Source organism: Zea mays, chromosome 4 (genome assembly GCF_902167145.1).
Source record: "Zea mays cultivar B73 chromosome 4, Zm-B73-REFERENCE-NAM-5.0, whole genome shotgun sequence".
NCBI classification, from domain to species: Eukaryota; Viridiplantae; Streptophyta; class Magnoliopsida; order Poales; family Poaceae; genus Zea; species Zea mays.
In genome coordinates, this window is record NC_050099.1 from 146,529,508 (window position 1) to 146,542,345 (window position 12,838).

At 49.6% G+C, this 12,838-nt stretch overlaps 1 protein-coding gene across 1 annotated transcript; it reads left to right on the forward strand.

Moving 5' to 3' along the window:
• Positions 1-5,252: 5,252 nt before the first annotated feature.
• LOC100216871 (uncharacterized) lies at positions 5,253-12,301 on the forward strand. The gene is made up of 2 exons (NM_001143260.1): positions 5,253-6,024; positions 11,618-12,301. The coding sequence occupies exons 1-2, from the start codon at positions 5,271-5,273 to the stop codon at positions 11,998-12,000; spliced, it is 1,137 nt and encodes a 378-aa protein (NP_001136732.1). The 5' UTR covers positions 5,253-5,270; the 3' UTR covers positions 12,001-12,301.
• The last annotated feature ends 537 nt before the right edge of the window (positions 12,302-12,838 follow it).

Sequence of the window (12,838 nt, forward strand, 5' to 3'; positions counted from 1 at the left end):
GGGGTGTATTGTGTTCGCGGCAAGGTGAGGAAGTTGCTAGGCTAACTCAATTGCTTGCTGGGCTAACCGAGAGGGAGAGAGAAGAGGGGGATGGACTCACCGGAGAGGGGGAAGATGGCGGCGCTTCGCGGCTTGGGCTCGGGCGAGGGGAGGAGGGTGGTGGTCGAGGCTGGTGCGAGGAAGAAGGGGCTCGGGGCGAGCTTTTTATAGGCGCGCGGGGGCGAGGGGAGCGGTGGAGCTCCCTGACTCCGGCGAGCTTCCCGGTGCCGCCATTAATGGCGCACAGCGCCGCCGAGGGGACGCTACGGCGGGGCAGTACTGGCGAGGACGCTGGTCAAGGGGAGGAGGACGGAGCGGTGCCAAACTTCCCTGTGCGGCGAGGAGACGGCGATGAAGAGACGGCGGTGAAGGACGGCGGTGAAGGGACGGCGGGGCGTCGTATGCGGGGAGGATGACGAAGCGGCTGACCGGTGGGGCCGGTCTGCCAGTGAGAGAGGTCCGCGCGCGGAGAGAGGGGCGGGGCGCTGACGGGCGGGGTCGGGCTGTCAGCGGGCAGGAGTGGCGCGCGGTTTGGGCCGCCTGGGCCGGAAAGAGAGGGGAGGGAGGCAGGCGCGCGCGAGCTGGGCTGGAAGTTGGCCCAGCCGCGAGAGGGGAGAGGGATTTCCTTTTTCTTTTCTTTTTCTAATTATTTCCTTTTTCTTTTCTACTTTTGTGTCATTTTGTTTCTTTTTCTCTTAACAAAAATTCTCTAAATGAACTTGGTGATAAATGTGGTCTATGTGAGGTGCTTCAAATCAGTTTAAGTATATGCAAATGATTGGGTGACCTAGGGGTAGGGTTAGGGAGAAGAATAAAACCAAAGGGGGGATTAGGGGGGGTTAGGGTTTCAAACCTGGGTTGGGATTTTGGAATGTTACAGGTCGCCTTGTGATTAAGATTTGAGTTAACTTGTCGAGTTATTTTTTAATGTTTAAAGTTCAGCTTTAATCGTTAACCGTAGTGAACCGTATGCGTCACCCGTTCGGGAATGGCGAACGTCACATTGGCTTGTCGAGTTCTGGGTGAGTTTACTTTCGTATATAAGCAATTCACTGAATTATTGCTTCTCCTAATCTTACTTTAACTTAACTTCTCCATTGATATGTAGGGGAGATTCCAATTGCCGAATGAGATCGAGGAGGATCAGGCTAAGTGGGCACGTGTGAAGAGGCACTTTCGGAAGTGCGCTGATAAGGTAATCAAGGATGCCATGTACAATGCTCGCATCGCGGCCGTCAACTACTACTACAAGAAGATAAAGGGGCAGAAAATGAGCAAAGCATTAGGGGCCAATGAGATCTACCTCACAGAGGAGCAGTACTTGGAGAGCGTTGTGGATTGGCTGGCGAAGGACATGGAAGCCTGGAGGTGGTTGGCTAAGAGATGGGCGTCGCTAGAGTGGATTGCAGAGTCCCAGAAGCACCGTACCAACCGTGGCACTGAAGGACCGGGGCACAGGTACGGCGCCGATGGACACCTTGGTACCGCACGCCGCATGGTAAGTATATAAATCAAACTTGTATGTTACATCTATGAAAATTCTATGGTTTAACTCTTCTTTTTCATGTAGGAAGCTGAAAGTGGAGTTGCTCCAAGTTTTATGGAGGTTTACGTCCGTGGTCACCGTGGCCCTGATCCGGCGAACCTTGATGTGCTATGCAGCGAGGCGGCAAGGGAGAAAATGGTAAACAAGTTTGTATTTACGAATTACATTGCATGTTTTGTGTCTAACTCCAACTCTAACTTTCTTTGCAGAATGCATATGGGGAGGAAATGACTCAACGCCATGGGCCTGACTTCGACTGGATGCATTCAGACTTAGATGCCTCGGCGTTGTACCACAGTGGTGGGGGTAGAAAGCATGGCAGGTGAGGTGTTTGTGTTTGATTCGACGATTTCATTAACAAGAATGTGTCCACTTAATGGCTCAACTATGTGTATCATGCAGGTTTGCCTTTGGCACCGGCGTTGTGGAGTATAACAGGACAATAGGTCAAGGGAAGGCATCATCTTCGGGAGGGAGTTCTCGCTCCTCCAGGTCTGCTCGAGAGGCTCAGCTGGAGGAGGAGACTCGGGCAGCACAGGAGCAGGCTCGAGCAGCGCATGAGCAGGTTGGGCAGCTGGCGCAATATATGGCTTCTTATTTTCAGGTAATTCGTCTATCTCATCACGTGTCGTCATTGAATTCAAAGTATAATGTTGCGATTCTAACGTTGCATCCATTTGCAGGAAATGACTACTAGACTCGGCCCTGATATGAACTTGCCCGCTTTTCGCCCTCCCCAGGTAACACTATCTGAACACTTCAATTCCATAGCAACTCTTTTTTATTATCAAAAATGGCTCGTAGGCACAAGGATGGGGACAGTGGCCAGGACAAGCTCCAGCGTCGCAGCCACAGTGGACCAGTGTTGGGTGGGCGCAGGCACCTCCAGGCACTTGGACGCCTCCACCACCCCAAGGATCGCAGCCAGTCCCGGGATGGGTGCCACCGGTCTCCCAGGCACCGGCGGGCTCTCAGCCATTTCAAGCGTGGATGGCACCGCCACCGACGGGGTGGGTGCCACCACCTCTGGGGTGGCCAGCACAACAGTACCCGTGGATGCATGCACATCCTCCTCCTCACCATGGATCACAGGTGACGTTCCATGTTTAGTTTTATGCAAATAGTGATCAAACACAACAATGTATAGGTATAGGGATAGCAAAATACAACCTTATTTGAATGATTGATGAATTGCAGGGTTCAGCGTCACATGCTCACTGATCGGAGGGTGCTGTCAACGTCAAAGACTTCCTCGTCCATGGTTCTGGAGGGAGTGGCCACCTTCCTGGTGGCGGAGGAGGGAGTGGCCAAAACTCCCACAGCCCGCCGGAGTGAGGAGTGAGTAGTGAGTAGTGAGTGTGTTTTGTGAATTGTGTATTTGAATGGACAATGGACTTATGGACTCTAGACTTATTTGAATGGACTATGGACTATTTATGTATATGTGAATGTGTTTTGTGAATTGTGTATTTTGCTTGTGAATCTGTATATGTGAATTGTGATATTGTGTATTTTGCTGTGAATTAATAAAAAGTGCAGAAAAATCTGTTTTGGGGGGGGGGGAACCATCAATTTTCGTCGGCCTCGGTGGTGGCCGACGAAAATATCCTGAGAACATATTTTCGTCGGCCACCACCGGGCCGACGAAAATAGCCTGGGCATGTATTTTCGTCGGCCACCACCGGGCCAACGAAAATAGCCTGGGCACGTATTTTCGTCGGCCACCACCGGGCCCACGAAAATAGTCAGTCGACCAACTATTTTCGTCGGCCTTGGGAAAGCCGACGAAAATAGGTCTTTTTCGTCGGTACCGACGGAAATAGTTGCCTATTTTCGTCAAACTTATTTTCGGCGGCTATTTTCGTCGGCCTGCCGACGAAAATATGCTATTTTCATCAGTTTAGGCTTATTTTCGTGGGTTTTTGGCCCACGAAAATTTAGGTGTTTCCTGTAGTGTGGTCTCCAGTCGTCGTGTGGTAATCTTCCTGTGATATGCACACTTCTCCCTCTCCCTTTTCAACTGCCGATCAATGAAGAAGGTAGGATTGGGCCGCTGCTCGCCGTGATTTTTGCCAGAGAGGGAGGGCCGACTGGTGGCCGGTACCACCAGTTCTTAGCGTGGCTTGTTGAGCGTGAGAGACAGAGAGATGGGGAAGAAGATGTTGTGGTTGCTGGTGGGAGATGTTGGGGAATGCTCTCTGTTCGTGGGGATGAGTTCCATGCCATGGTTAACTATTTCCCAAAAAATCAGCAGGTTTACCTGGCGTAAGCTACATTTCTTCCTAGACTAACATGCTTGCATTTCCTAAAGGTTTGACAAGAGGATAACTGATGAGTTCCATGCCATGGTTAACTATTTCTTCAAGTGTGCAAGTGCGTCTATCGACTGTATGGTTCTTTGGTTTTTGTTGTTCGCTGAGGTGCAAAGTAGGAAGAAAATGTGGCCCTAACCTTGCAAGCGGGGAATGTATCGTTTTTTGGTGCAACTGAAATATGTGGTGTTATTTTTTGTGCACTAACAATTTGTTGAATATTTTGTATACCGTTGCAACGCACGGGCATCTACCTAGTAGATGATTAAATGAGCTGTGACTGACGGGTTGGCCAAAGCATGGCTCATTTAATAGTGTCGGGCTGGACTCGGCATGAAAGTCGTGCCGTGTTTGGGCCGCTGACTTGACCCGTAGTGCTGACCCGGACCGACACGATTATATTTTTATTTTGCAAAACTTAGTGTGTATATATATATATATTATATTTTATATTTAGTATTTACAACCAACACACTAGAGTTTTACTTGTTAGCCTCCTTCATGTAGTGTTTTTCAGCCTTGGACCAGGAGGTTGTGAGTTTGAATCCCCCTTTCGCACGTTTTTTTTGCTATTTTTCTGATTTAATCAGACAACGTGGATAGATTAACGGACCGATCCGGCCCGGCACGGCTACCAGGTCGACGTGCCGTGTCTGGGCTGCGGCACGCGGGTAAAATCATCACGTGGCATGCCGGTATGTCTGGTGAATGAAGCATGGCCACACTCTCACCACAACCCACAGAGTAATACTACATGCGTTGACTTTTAAAAAAAACTGTAACCACTTGTCTTATTCAAAATATTTATTTGAAAATATAAAATTTTAAGTCACGTTCAAACGACCTTGAGTGATAAAACGAACCACAACAAAATAAGTGAGTTAAATAATAACTCACGATATTTTCTGATCAGTTCAAGAGTGGACTTTGTGTGAAAGTGTTGACTCAGACTGCTACGGTAACAAAGCTGAACTCAGAAGAGTACAGAGAGGAGCACATTTTCAATGGCGTTTTTGTTCAGGAGCTGGACATCTGTATCTGCAATCTTCGTAGTGTCGAAAAAGGCGTGAAGAGGAGAGGAAAGGCCACCTTGGTAGGCGGCGACGTGGCGTGCGCCTGATAACTGGCGTGATGAAACCGAAAGCCTCAGACTCGTTCTTTCCTGGTCTAGTCTAGACTCTTAACTCTAGAGAATGGAGTCGGCGGATCTCCTACGGTTGGGCGTTGAGGCGTTTAACTCCTACAGCAGGATTCGACACAACCACGCAACTGCACGAGATATTTTGAGCTCTGGTGGTTGGATTTTAAGGAACAAGGACATTATGTAGACGTCGTCAAGATCAAACATGGTTGAACTTGAACAGCACGCAAGAATGGAGGCGGAAAGAGCTGGAGCGTGTCTCCCCCTCCCCTACCAGGCGACCAAATCCATGTGCGTGCTGCTCCTCGCTGCTGCTTCCATGCTGAGCAGCAGCCATACCACCACCGCCGCCGCACATGGTGCTGCTTCTGCTACTGCCTCTCCTCCACCAGCGGCGTTGCTGATCGCCACGGCCGACGACCAGCAGGCTCTGCTCGCCTTCAAGGACCTCGTCACCGGCGACCCTCACGGGGTGCTGACCTCATGGACCGCCGCTGGCAACACGACCGCCGGCGTCTGCAGCTGGAGAGGCGTGGGGTGCCGCTCCCGCCGGCGGCGCCCTGGCCGCGTCACCTCGCTGGAGCTGGCGTCCGCCAACCTGACCTTCACCGTCTCGCCTTTCCTCGCCAACCTGACGTTCCTCGGCACGCTCAACCTCTCGCACAACTTCCTGTCGGGCAACATCCCCCGGGAGCTCGGCTTCTTGCCCCGCCTCTCGTACCTGGACCTCCGGCACAACTCCCTGCAGGGCGTGGTTCCAGGATCCCTCGCCGGCGCCTCCAGGCTCCTGGTCCTGCAGCTGGAGTACAACAGCCTCGTGGGCGAGATCCCAGCCAACCTGAGCCACCTGCAGAGGCTGGAGGTCCTGGACGTCGGCTCCAACCAGCTCTCCGGTGCGATCCCGCAGTCGCTCGGCTCGCTCTCGAGGCTCACGTACCTGGGGCTGTACCTGAACAATCTCTCAGGAAGTGTTCCGGCGTCTCTCGGTAACCTCTCATCGCTCGTCGACTTGTTTGCTGACACTAACAGACTCAGTGGCCAAATACCAGACTCTCTAGGACGGCTGACAAGGCTCAGGCGCTCAGCTCCCTTGATTTAGCCTACAACCATCTCAGCGGCACAATCCCAGCAAGCCTGTTCAACATCTCATCAGTTGCCACCTTCGAATTGTCCGGCAACAAGGCTCTTTCAGGCGTTCTCCCGTCTGATATCGGTGCCACCCTCCCAAACCTCCAGAACCTGATCCTCAACGACTGCCAGCTGCGCGGCCGAATCCCCCGATCCATAGGGAACGCGTCGCTGCTCAGGTACATACAGCTCGGCGACAACCAGCTTGAAGGGGCCCTGCCGCTGGAAGTAGGCAGCCTGAAGGATCTCGAGGTGCTAACAGTGGAGAGCAACCGGCTGGAGGACGAGTGGTGGGGAAGTGATGACTGGGACTTGATCGCCTCCTTGTCCAACTGCAGCAAGCTGTTCTACCTGTCCCTTGACTCCAACAGCTTCCGAGGCGTGCTCCCGCCTTCCATCGTCAACCTCTCCAGCACGATGCAGAAGCTTCATCTATCACACAACGGATTCCACGGAGCGATTCCTACGGATATCCGGAAGCTTTCGAGCCTCACCATACTCACTCTCAGGGGTAACTTGCTGACGGGCAGCATCCCGCCATCGATCGGGGAGCTTCACAGCCTAGGAGTTCTAGACTTGTCCGAGAACAACATCTCCGGGGGAATCCCTCCTGCGCTGGGGAACCTGACAAACCTCTCCATACTTTATCTGTTCAAGAACAGCCTGCAGGGACCCATACCCACGAGCCTGGGGAAGCTGCAGAACATCGGTAGCCTGGTCCTGTCGCTCAACCAGCTTACCGGCTCGATACCAGCGGAGGTCGTCAGCCTCTCCTCTCTGACCAGCTACCTCGGTCTCTCGTACAACTCCCTCACTGGTCAGATCCCATCAGAGGTCGGGAAACTGACGAACCTAGTGCTGCTGGATCTGTCAGTAAACCAGCTATCCGGCGACGTTCCTGCAGCTCTAGGCAAGTGCGTGGAGCTAGCGCAGCTTCAGCTGAACGACAATCTTCTTCAAGGCGCCATCCCGCAGTCCTTGAGTGGACTGCAAGGAATGCAAGAGCTGGACGTCGCGAGGAACAACTTATCTGGCCCTGTTCCGAAGTTCTTTGCCGACTGGCCGAGCCTGAACTACCTGAACCTGTCGTACAACAGGTTCGAAGGCTCCGTTCCGGTAACGGGCGTCTTCGGTAACGCGAGCGCGTTCTCCGTGGCTGGTAATAACAAGGTCTGTGGGGGAGTTACAGCTCTGCAGCTTCCGCCATGCCCCACTGTCGAAGACGAAGAGCCCGACGACGCTGACAACAGGAGGCCAAGGAGACTAGCAGTGATAATAGGCACTGTTGTTGGTTCTACATCTTTGCTTCTCCTTGCCTTTTGTGGTCTTCTCCTGTTGGTCATGAGGCGGCGGAAAAGGGCCCCTGCCAATCTCCCTTTGGCGGAGGACCAGCATTGGCAGGTCTCGTTCGAGGAGATACAGAAGGCGACTGACCAGTTCTCCCCGAGTAATCTCATAGGCGTGGGAAGCTTCGGGTCCGTTTATAGAGGGATCCTCCTGAGCCCAGGTGCGCGGCAAGTTGAAGTCGCGATCAAGGTCATTGACCTCCGGCAGCATGGAGCCGAGCACAGTTTCCTGGCCGAATGCCGTGCCCTGAGAAGCGTTCGCCACCGGAATCTTGTCAAGGTCGTCACCGCCTGCTCCAGCGTTGGCCACCAGGGAAACGACTTCAAGGCGTTGGTCTACGAGTTCATGCCGAACGGGGACCTCGACGTGTGGCTACACCACCACCATAGGCAAGATCCACAGGATGGGGCGCCGAGGAGGAGGAGGAGGCTGACCGTGACGCAGAGGGTGGACATCGCGCTCGACGTCGCGGCGGCTCTCGACTACCTGCACCACCACGGCCAGGCGCCCGTCGTGCACTGTGACCTGAAGCCGAGCAACGTCCTCCTTGACGGCGACATGGTCGCGCGCGTGGCGGACTTTGGCCTCGCACGGTTCATCCGTAACAAGATGGTGAGCGAGTCGGCGGGAGGAAGCAGCACTTGGAGCGTCGGGATCAAGGGCACCATCGGGTACATCCCTCCAGGTTGCAGAGCTTGTTGTTTAGTTTGTTCTTCCTACTGATGAGATGAGATGAGATGTTTCTAGGGATTTTTACGATTCACCCACTAGTGTGACCATCCTCCTCAATTCTACCCCTGACTAAATCCTCTACTCAGTTTTCCCCTCCTGTCTTCAACTTACGCTCAGAACTCACCTCACGGAGGACATTCCGTCCGTTAGTTGCCTTACAGGTGGACCCATTGCTCTGACAAGTGGGCCCGCTCTCTTTCCCCTTCATCCAGTCTTCAGTTCCTGAATTGAAACCGTGAGTCTGCTGACACCGCCGCCGCCAGAGACATCTTCCTTGGTGGCGCACCTCCCCAAATCCGGCGTGGTTGTCCCTGTCTCCGGTACGTCTCCGGTGTGTGCGGTCGTCCCTATCTCGGGCCGCAACTTCCTTGGCAACACACCTCCCCAAAGCCCGGCTGTGGGCGTCCCTGTCTCCGCTGTGGGCGTCGCTGTCTATGGCACGCGACCGTCCCTGCCTCCGGCGCTCGCGGGCAGATCTCCGGCGCACGACAGCTCTCTGACGTTCGGGCAGATGGATCTCCGGCTGTGAAGGATTGTCTGAAGTGTCTCCGGCGCGCGTTCCTCTGCATCTGCAAAGTCTCTAGCATGCGTGGTGCGGCACTCCGACGTGTCATGCTTGTTCTGTGGCATGTAGACGGCTCGACGACATGCGTGCCGGCCGAGGCTACCGGGAGCTGGCTGTTGGCATCTCCAAACGTGGTCCTCCTCCTACGCCTAGCGCGCGGCGTGGCTCTGTGGTGGCCATCGTGTAGGGGGGTCTTTGGACAAGTGAAAACTGAATTTAGTACTAGCGCCTGTAAAATATGTAATGTTTCTATTGAAAAACTAAATTATGTTTATTCCATAACTAGCATATCTTGGGCATTCTAAACATCAATCTACTACAACCTAGATTCAGCCGTTCGTTATGCTTATGTGATGGCAGTGAGTGGCTCTGAATGACAGTAACCACAACCAACGCATCAATATACATAGAAGCATGTGCATGCTCTTGCTGTTCATTCCATTTAGATGCAAAATGTTGTTAAAACTTAGTTGGTATTTATTTATCCTCTGAATTTTATACCTCCAGTAAATTAATAAACAATCAAAAAAGGATTGTCTGAAGTTTCACTACTTTTTCGGCTTTGCAGGGGGGTCTTTGTCTTTATTTATCCTCTGAATTTTATACATCCAGTGCATAACCTCATGATCTATTTACCTCAAGCAACTAGGACCAAATTATGACTCCATGCCAAGTTTCACTATTTTCTGACCATATTTGATATTTATTTATTTATTTTTAGCTTGAAAAGGCATTTAAAGCATATAAATTAGTAGATAATAAAAAAAGTGGCATATTTACATGAAGTAAGTTTGTAACTGTTAGATGACCTAAGGATGCACTTTTGAAGTAAAAACAATGATAAACGTAAGAAATATAGCTCAAGCACTGATGTTATAGTCGAATGTCATGAAACTTAGAGATAGATGTGTCCATTTGTGAAGCACCTATATTGACACTTTTGTATAACCTCATGATCTATTTATCTCAAGTAGCTAGGACCAACTTATGACTCCATGCCAAGTTTCACTATTTTCTGACAATATTTGGTATTTGTTTATTTATTTTCGGCTTGAAAAGGCATTTAAAGCATATAAATTAGTAAACAATAAAAAAGTGGCATATTTACATGAAGTAAGTTTGTAACTGTTAGATTACCTAATGGTGCACTTTTGAAGCAAAGACAATGACAAACGTAAGAAATATAGCTCAAGCACTGATGTTATAGTTGAATGCTATGAAACTTAGAGATAGTTGTGTCCATTTGTGAAGCACCTATATTGACACTTTTGCATAACCTCATGATCTATTTATCTCAAGTAGATAGGACCAATTTATGACTCCATGCCAAGTTTCACTATTTTCTGACAACATTTGATATTTATTTATTTATTTTCGGCTTGAAAAGGCATTTAAAGCATATAAATTAGTAAACAATAAAAAAGTGACATATTTACATGAAGTAAGTTTGTAACTGTTATATTACCTAATGGTGCACTTTTGAAGCAAAGACAATGACAAACGTAAGAAATATAGCTCAAGCACTAATGTTATAGTTGAATGTTATGAAACTTAGAGATAGATGTGTCCATTTGTGAAGCACCTATATCGACATTTTTGCATAACCTCATGATCTATTTATCTCAAGTAGATAGGACCAACTTATGACTCCATGCCAAGTTTCACTATTTTCTGACAACATTTGGTATTTATTTATTTATTTTCGGCTTGAAAAGGCATTTAAAGCATATAAATTAGGAAACAATAAAAAAGTGGCATCTTTACATGAAGTAAGTTTGTAACTGTTAGATGAACTAATGGTGCACTTTTAAAGCAAAAACAATGACAAACGTAAGAAATATAGCTCAAGCACTGATGTTATAGTTGAATGTCATGAAACTTAGAGATAAATGTGTCCATTTGTGAAGCACCTATATTGACACTTTTGCATAACCTCATGATCTATTTATCTCAAGTATTTAGGACCAAATTATGACTCCATGCCAAGTTTCACTATTTTTCTGACAACATTTGGTATTTATTTATTTATTTTTGGCTTGGAAAAGAATTTAAAGCATATAAATTAGTATATAATAAAAAAAGTGGCATCTTTACATGAAGTAAGTTTGTAACTGTTAGATGAACTAATGGTGCACTTTTGAAGCAAAGACAATGACAAACGTAAGAAATATAGCTCAAGTCCTGATGTTATAGTTGAATGTTATGAAACATAGTGAGAGATGTGTTCATTTGTGAAGCACCTATATTGTCACTTTTGTATAACCGCATGCTCTATTTATCTCAAGCAGCTAGGACCAAATTATGACTCCATGCCAAGTTTCACTATTTTTAGACAACATTTGGTATTTATTTATTTATTTTCAGCTTTCGAAGATATTTTGGTATGGTTTATACTAGTACGTACACGTTATAAAGTCGTTTTTGCATTACATACACGAAGTCTGTATCTGTCCCGTTGGCTACTTCGTTCCGCTGTGAGGCTCCGTGTGTGATAAGGGAATGGGTTTGAATCTTAGCCCATGCAGCATTTTTTGTCTTTTTTTTCTGCGCCTTTTTCTCACTATAAAGCTATGCGGGTCCCACTTGTAAGCTGTCAGGTCCACCTGTAAGAGGCTTTTGACGGATGGAATAGCGCCGTGAGGGGATTTTTGAGTGGGTTGTGAAGGTGGGAGGGCAAAACTGAGTAGAGAATTTGGGCGGGGATAGATCTGAGCAAGATGTCGAGACTAGTGGGTGAAATGTAAATGTCCCATGTTTCTAACCAAACCATAGGCTCTCCTCTCACACTGTCTCATGGTGACCCGCAGAGTACGGAATGGACGGCGATGTCTCCATCCAAGGCGACCTGTACAGCTATGGCGTCCTCCTGCTCGAGATGTTCACGGGGAAGCGGCCGACGGATGCCTCGTTCCAGGGAGGCCGGACTCTGCAGAGCTACGTCGCGTCCTGCTACCCGGACAAGGTACTGGAGGTAGCCGACCCTGGCCTACGGCATCAGCTGGGCAACGGGTGTTTGAGCGGAGGGGACGTTTGTTGCGACGAGATCGACGCCGAAAAGCTGCGCAGGTGCATGGCGTCGGTATTTCGAGTCGGCTTGCAATGCTCCCAGGAACCACCCAGAGCGAGAATGCATGTCGGGACTGCCATCAAAGAACTCGAGGCGGTCAAGGATGCCCTGCTAAACGACTGAGTCTGGATAGAATCTCTCGGCAACAGAAACACAATAAAACCTGACAGAAAAAAATTGACGGTTAGTGAATAAGTTTTAGGGACAACATCTTCATTTCTTCTAAAGCGGTAGCAAACATATTGTTTTCAGATTATCTGCTTTGACTTCGGCAACGTGCTTCGTCTGAGCGCTTGAACTGAATCTTCTTCCACTTTCCTATTTACCTGTATTGATACATATAAATTAGTTGCTCCTGAAATAGATTGTGAAATGGCTAATACCAGTTAGTTTTGAGGACCTTCGATAAAGACATTCCTTCAACAACAGTAGCCTCTTGCGAGATTAATTCTTTTTTTAATAACATGCTCAGACCGCAAAACAGACGAATGCCTTAGAGCAACTCCAAAAGCCTAGCTAAATCTCTTAGTATCGGTATAAATAGAAAACTGGTGACTAAAACACAATCCAATAAACTCTTTATCTTCCTCGCTAATCTACCCTCGGCATCCCGTCGATGCTGCTAGGCATATTTGCTGAGTCCCCCTGCCTCGCCATCTCCGTCCTTTTGTGCACCCTTCTGTGCACGCTCCACTTCTCGTGCACCCTACCACCTTCCCGTGATCGAGTCCGCCGATCATGGATGTACATGGATGGGTAGTGTTGACACCTTTTTGGAGGCGCCAATTACTCAAGAGAACCAGCAGCGGTGCTCTCTGGTCAGGCGCGGACGGTCCGCGGCCCAGGGCCGGACGGTCCGCGACCTGGCGCGAGGCGGCGGTGCTCTCTGGTCAGGCGCGGACGGTCCGCGGCGCAGGGCCGGACGGTCCGCGACCTGGTGCAGGAGCTCGGGTTCCCTGCC

What these genes read in the sequence shown, in the direction of transcription:
- LOC100216871 (NM_001143260.1), top strand. Translation starts at nt 5,271, where the DNA reads ATGGAGGCGGAAAGAGCTGGAGCGTGTCTCCCCCTCCCCTACCAGGCG. An exon ending in AAGTGTTCCGGCGTCTCTCG is followed by an intron (nt 6,025 to 11,617) that starts GTAACCTCTCAT and finishes GGTGACCCGCAG; the next exon opens with AGTACGGAATGGACGGCGAT.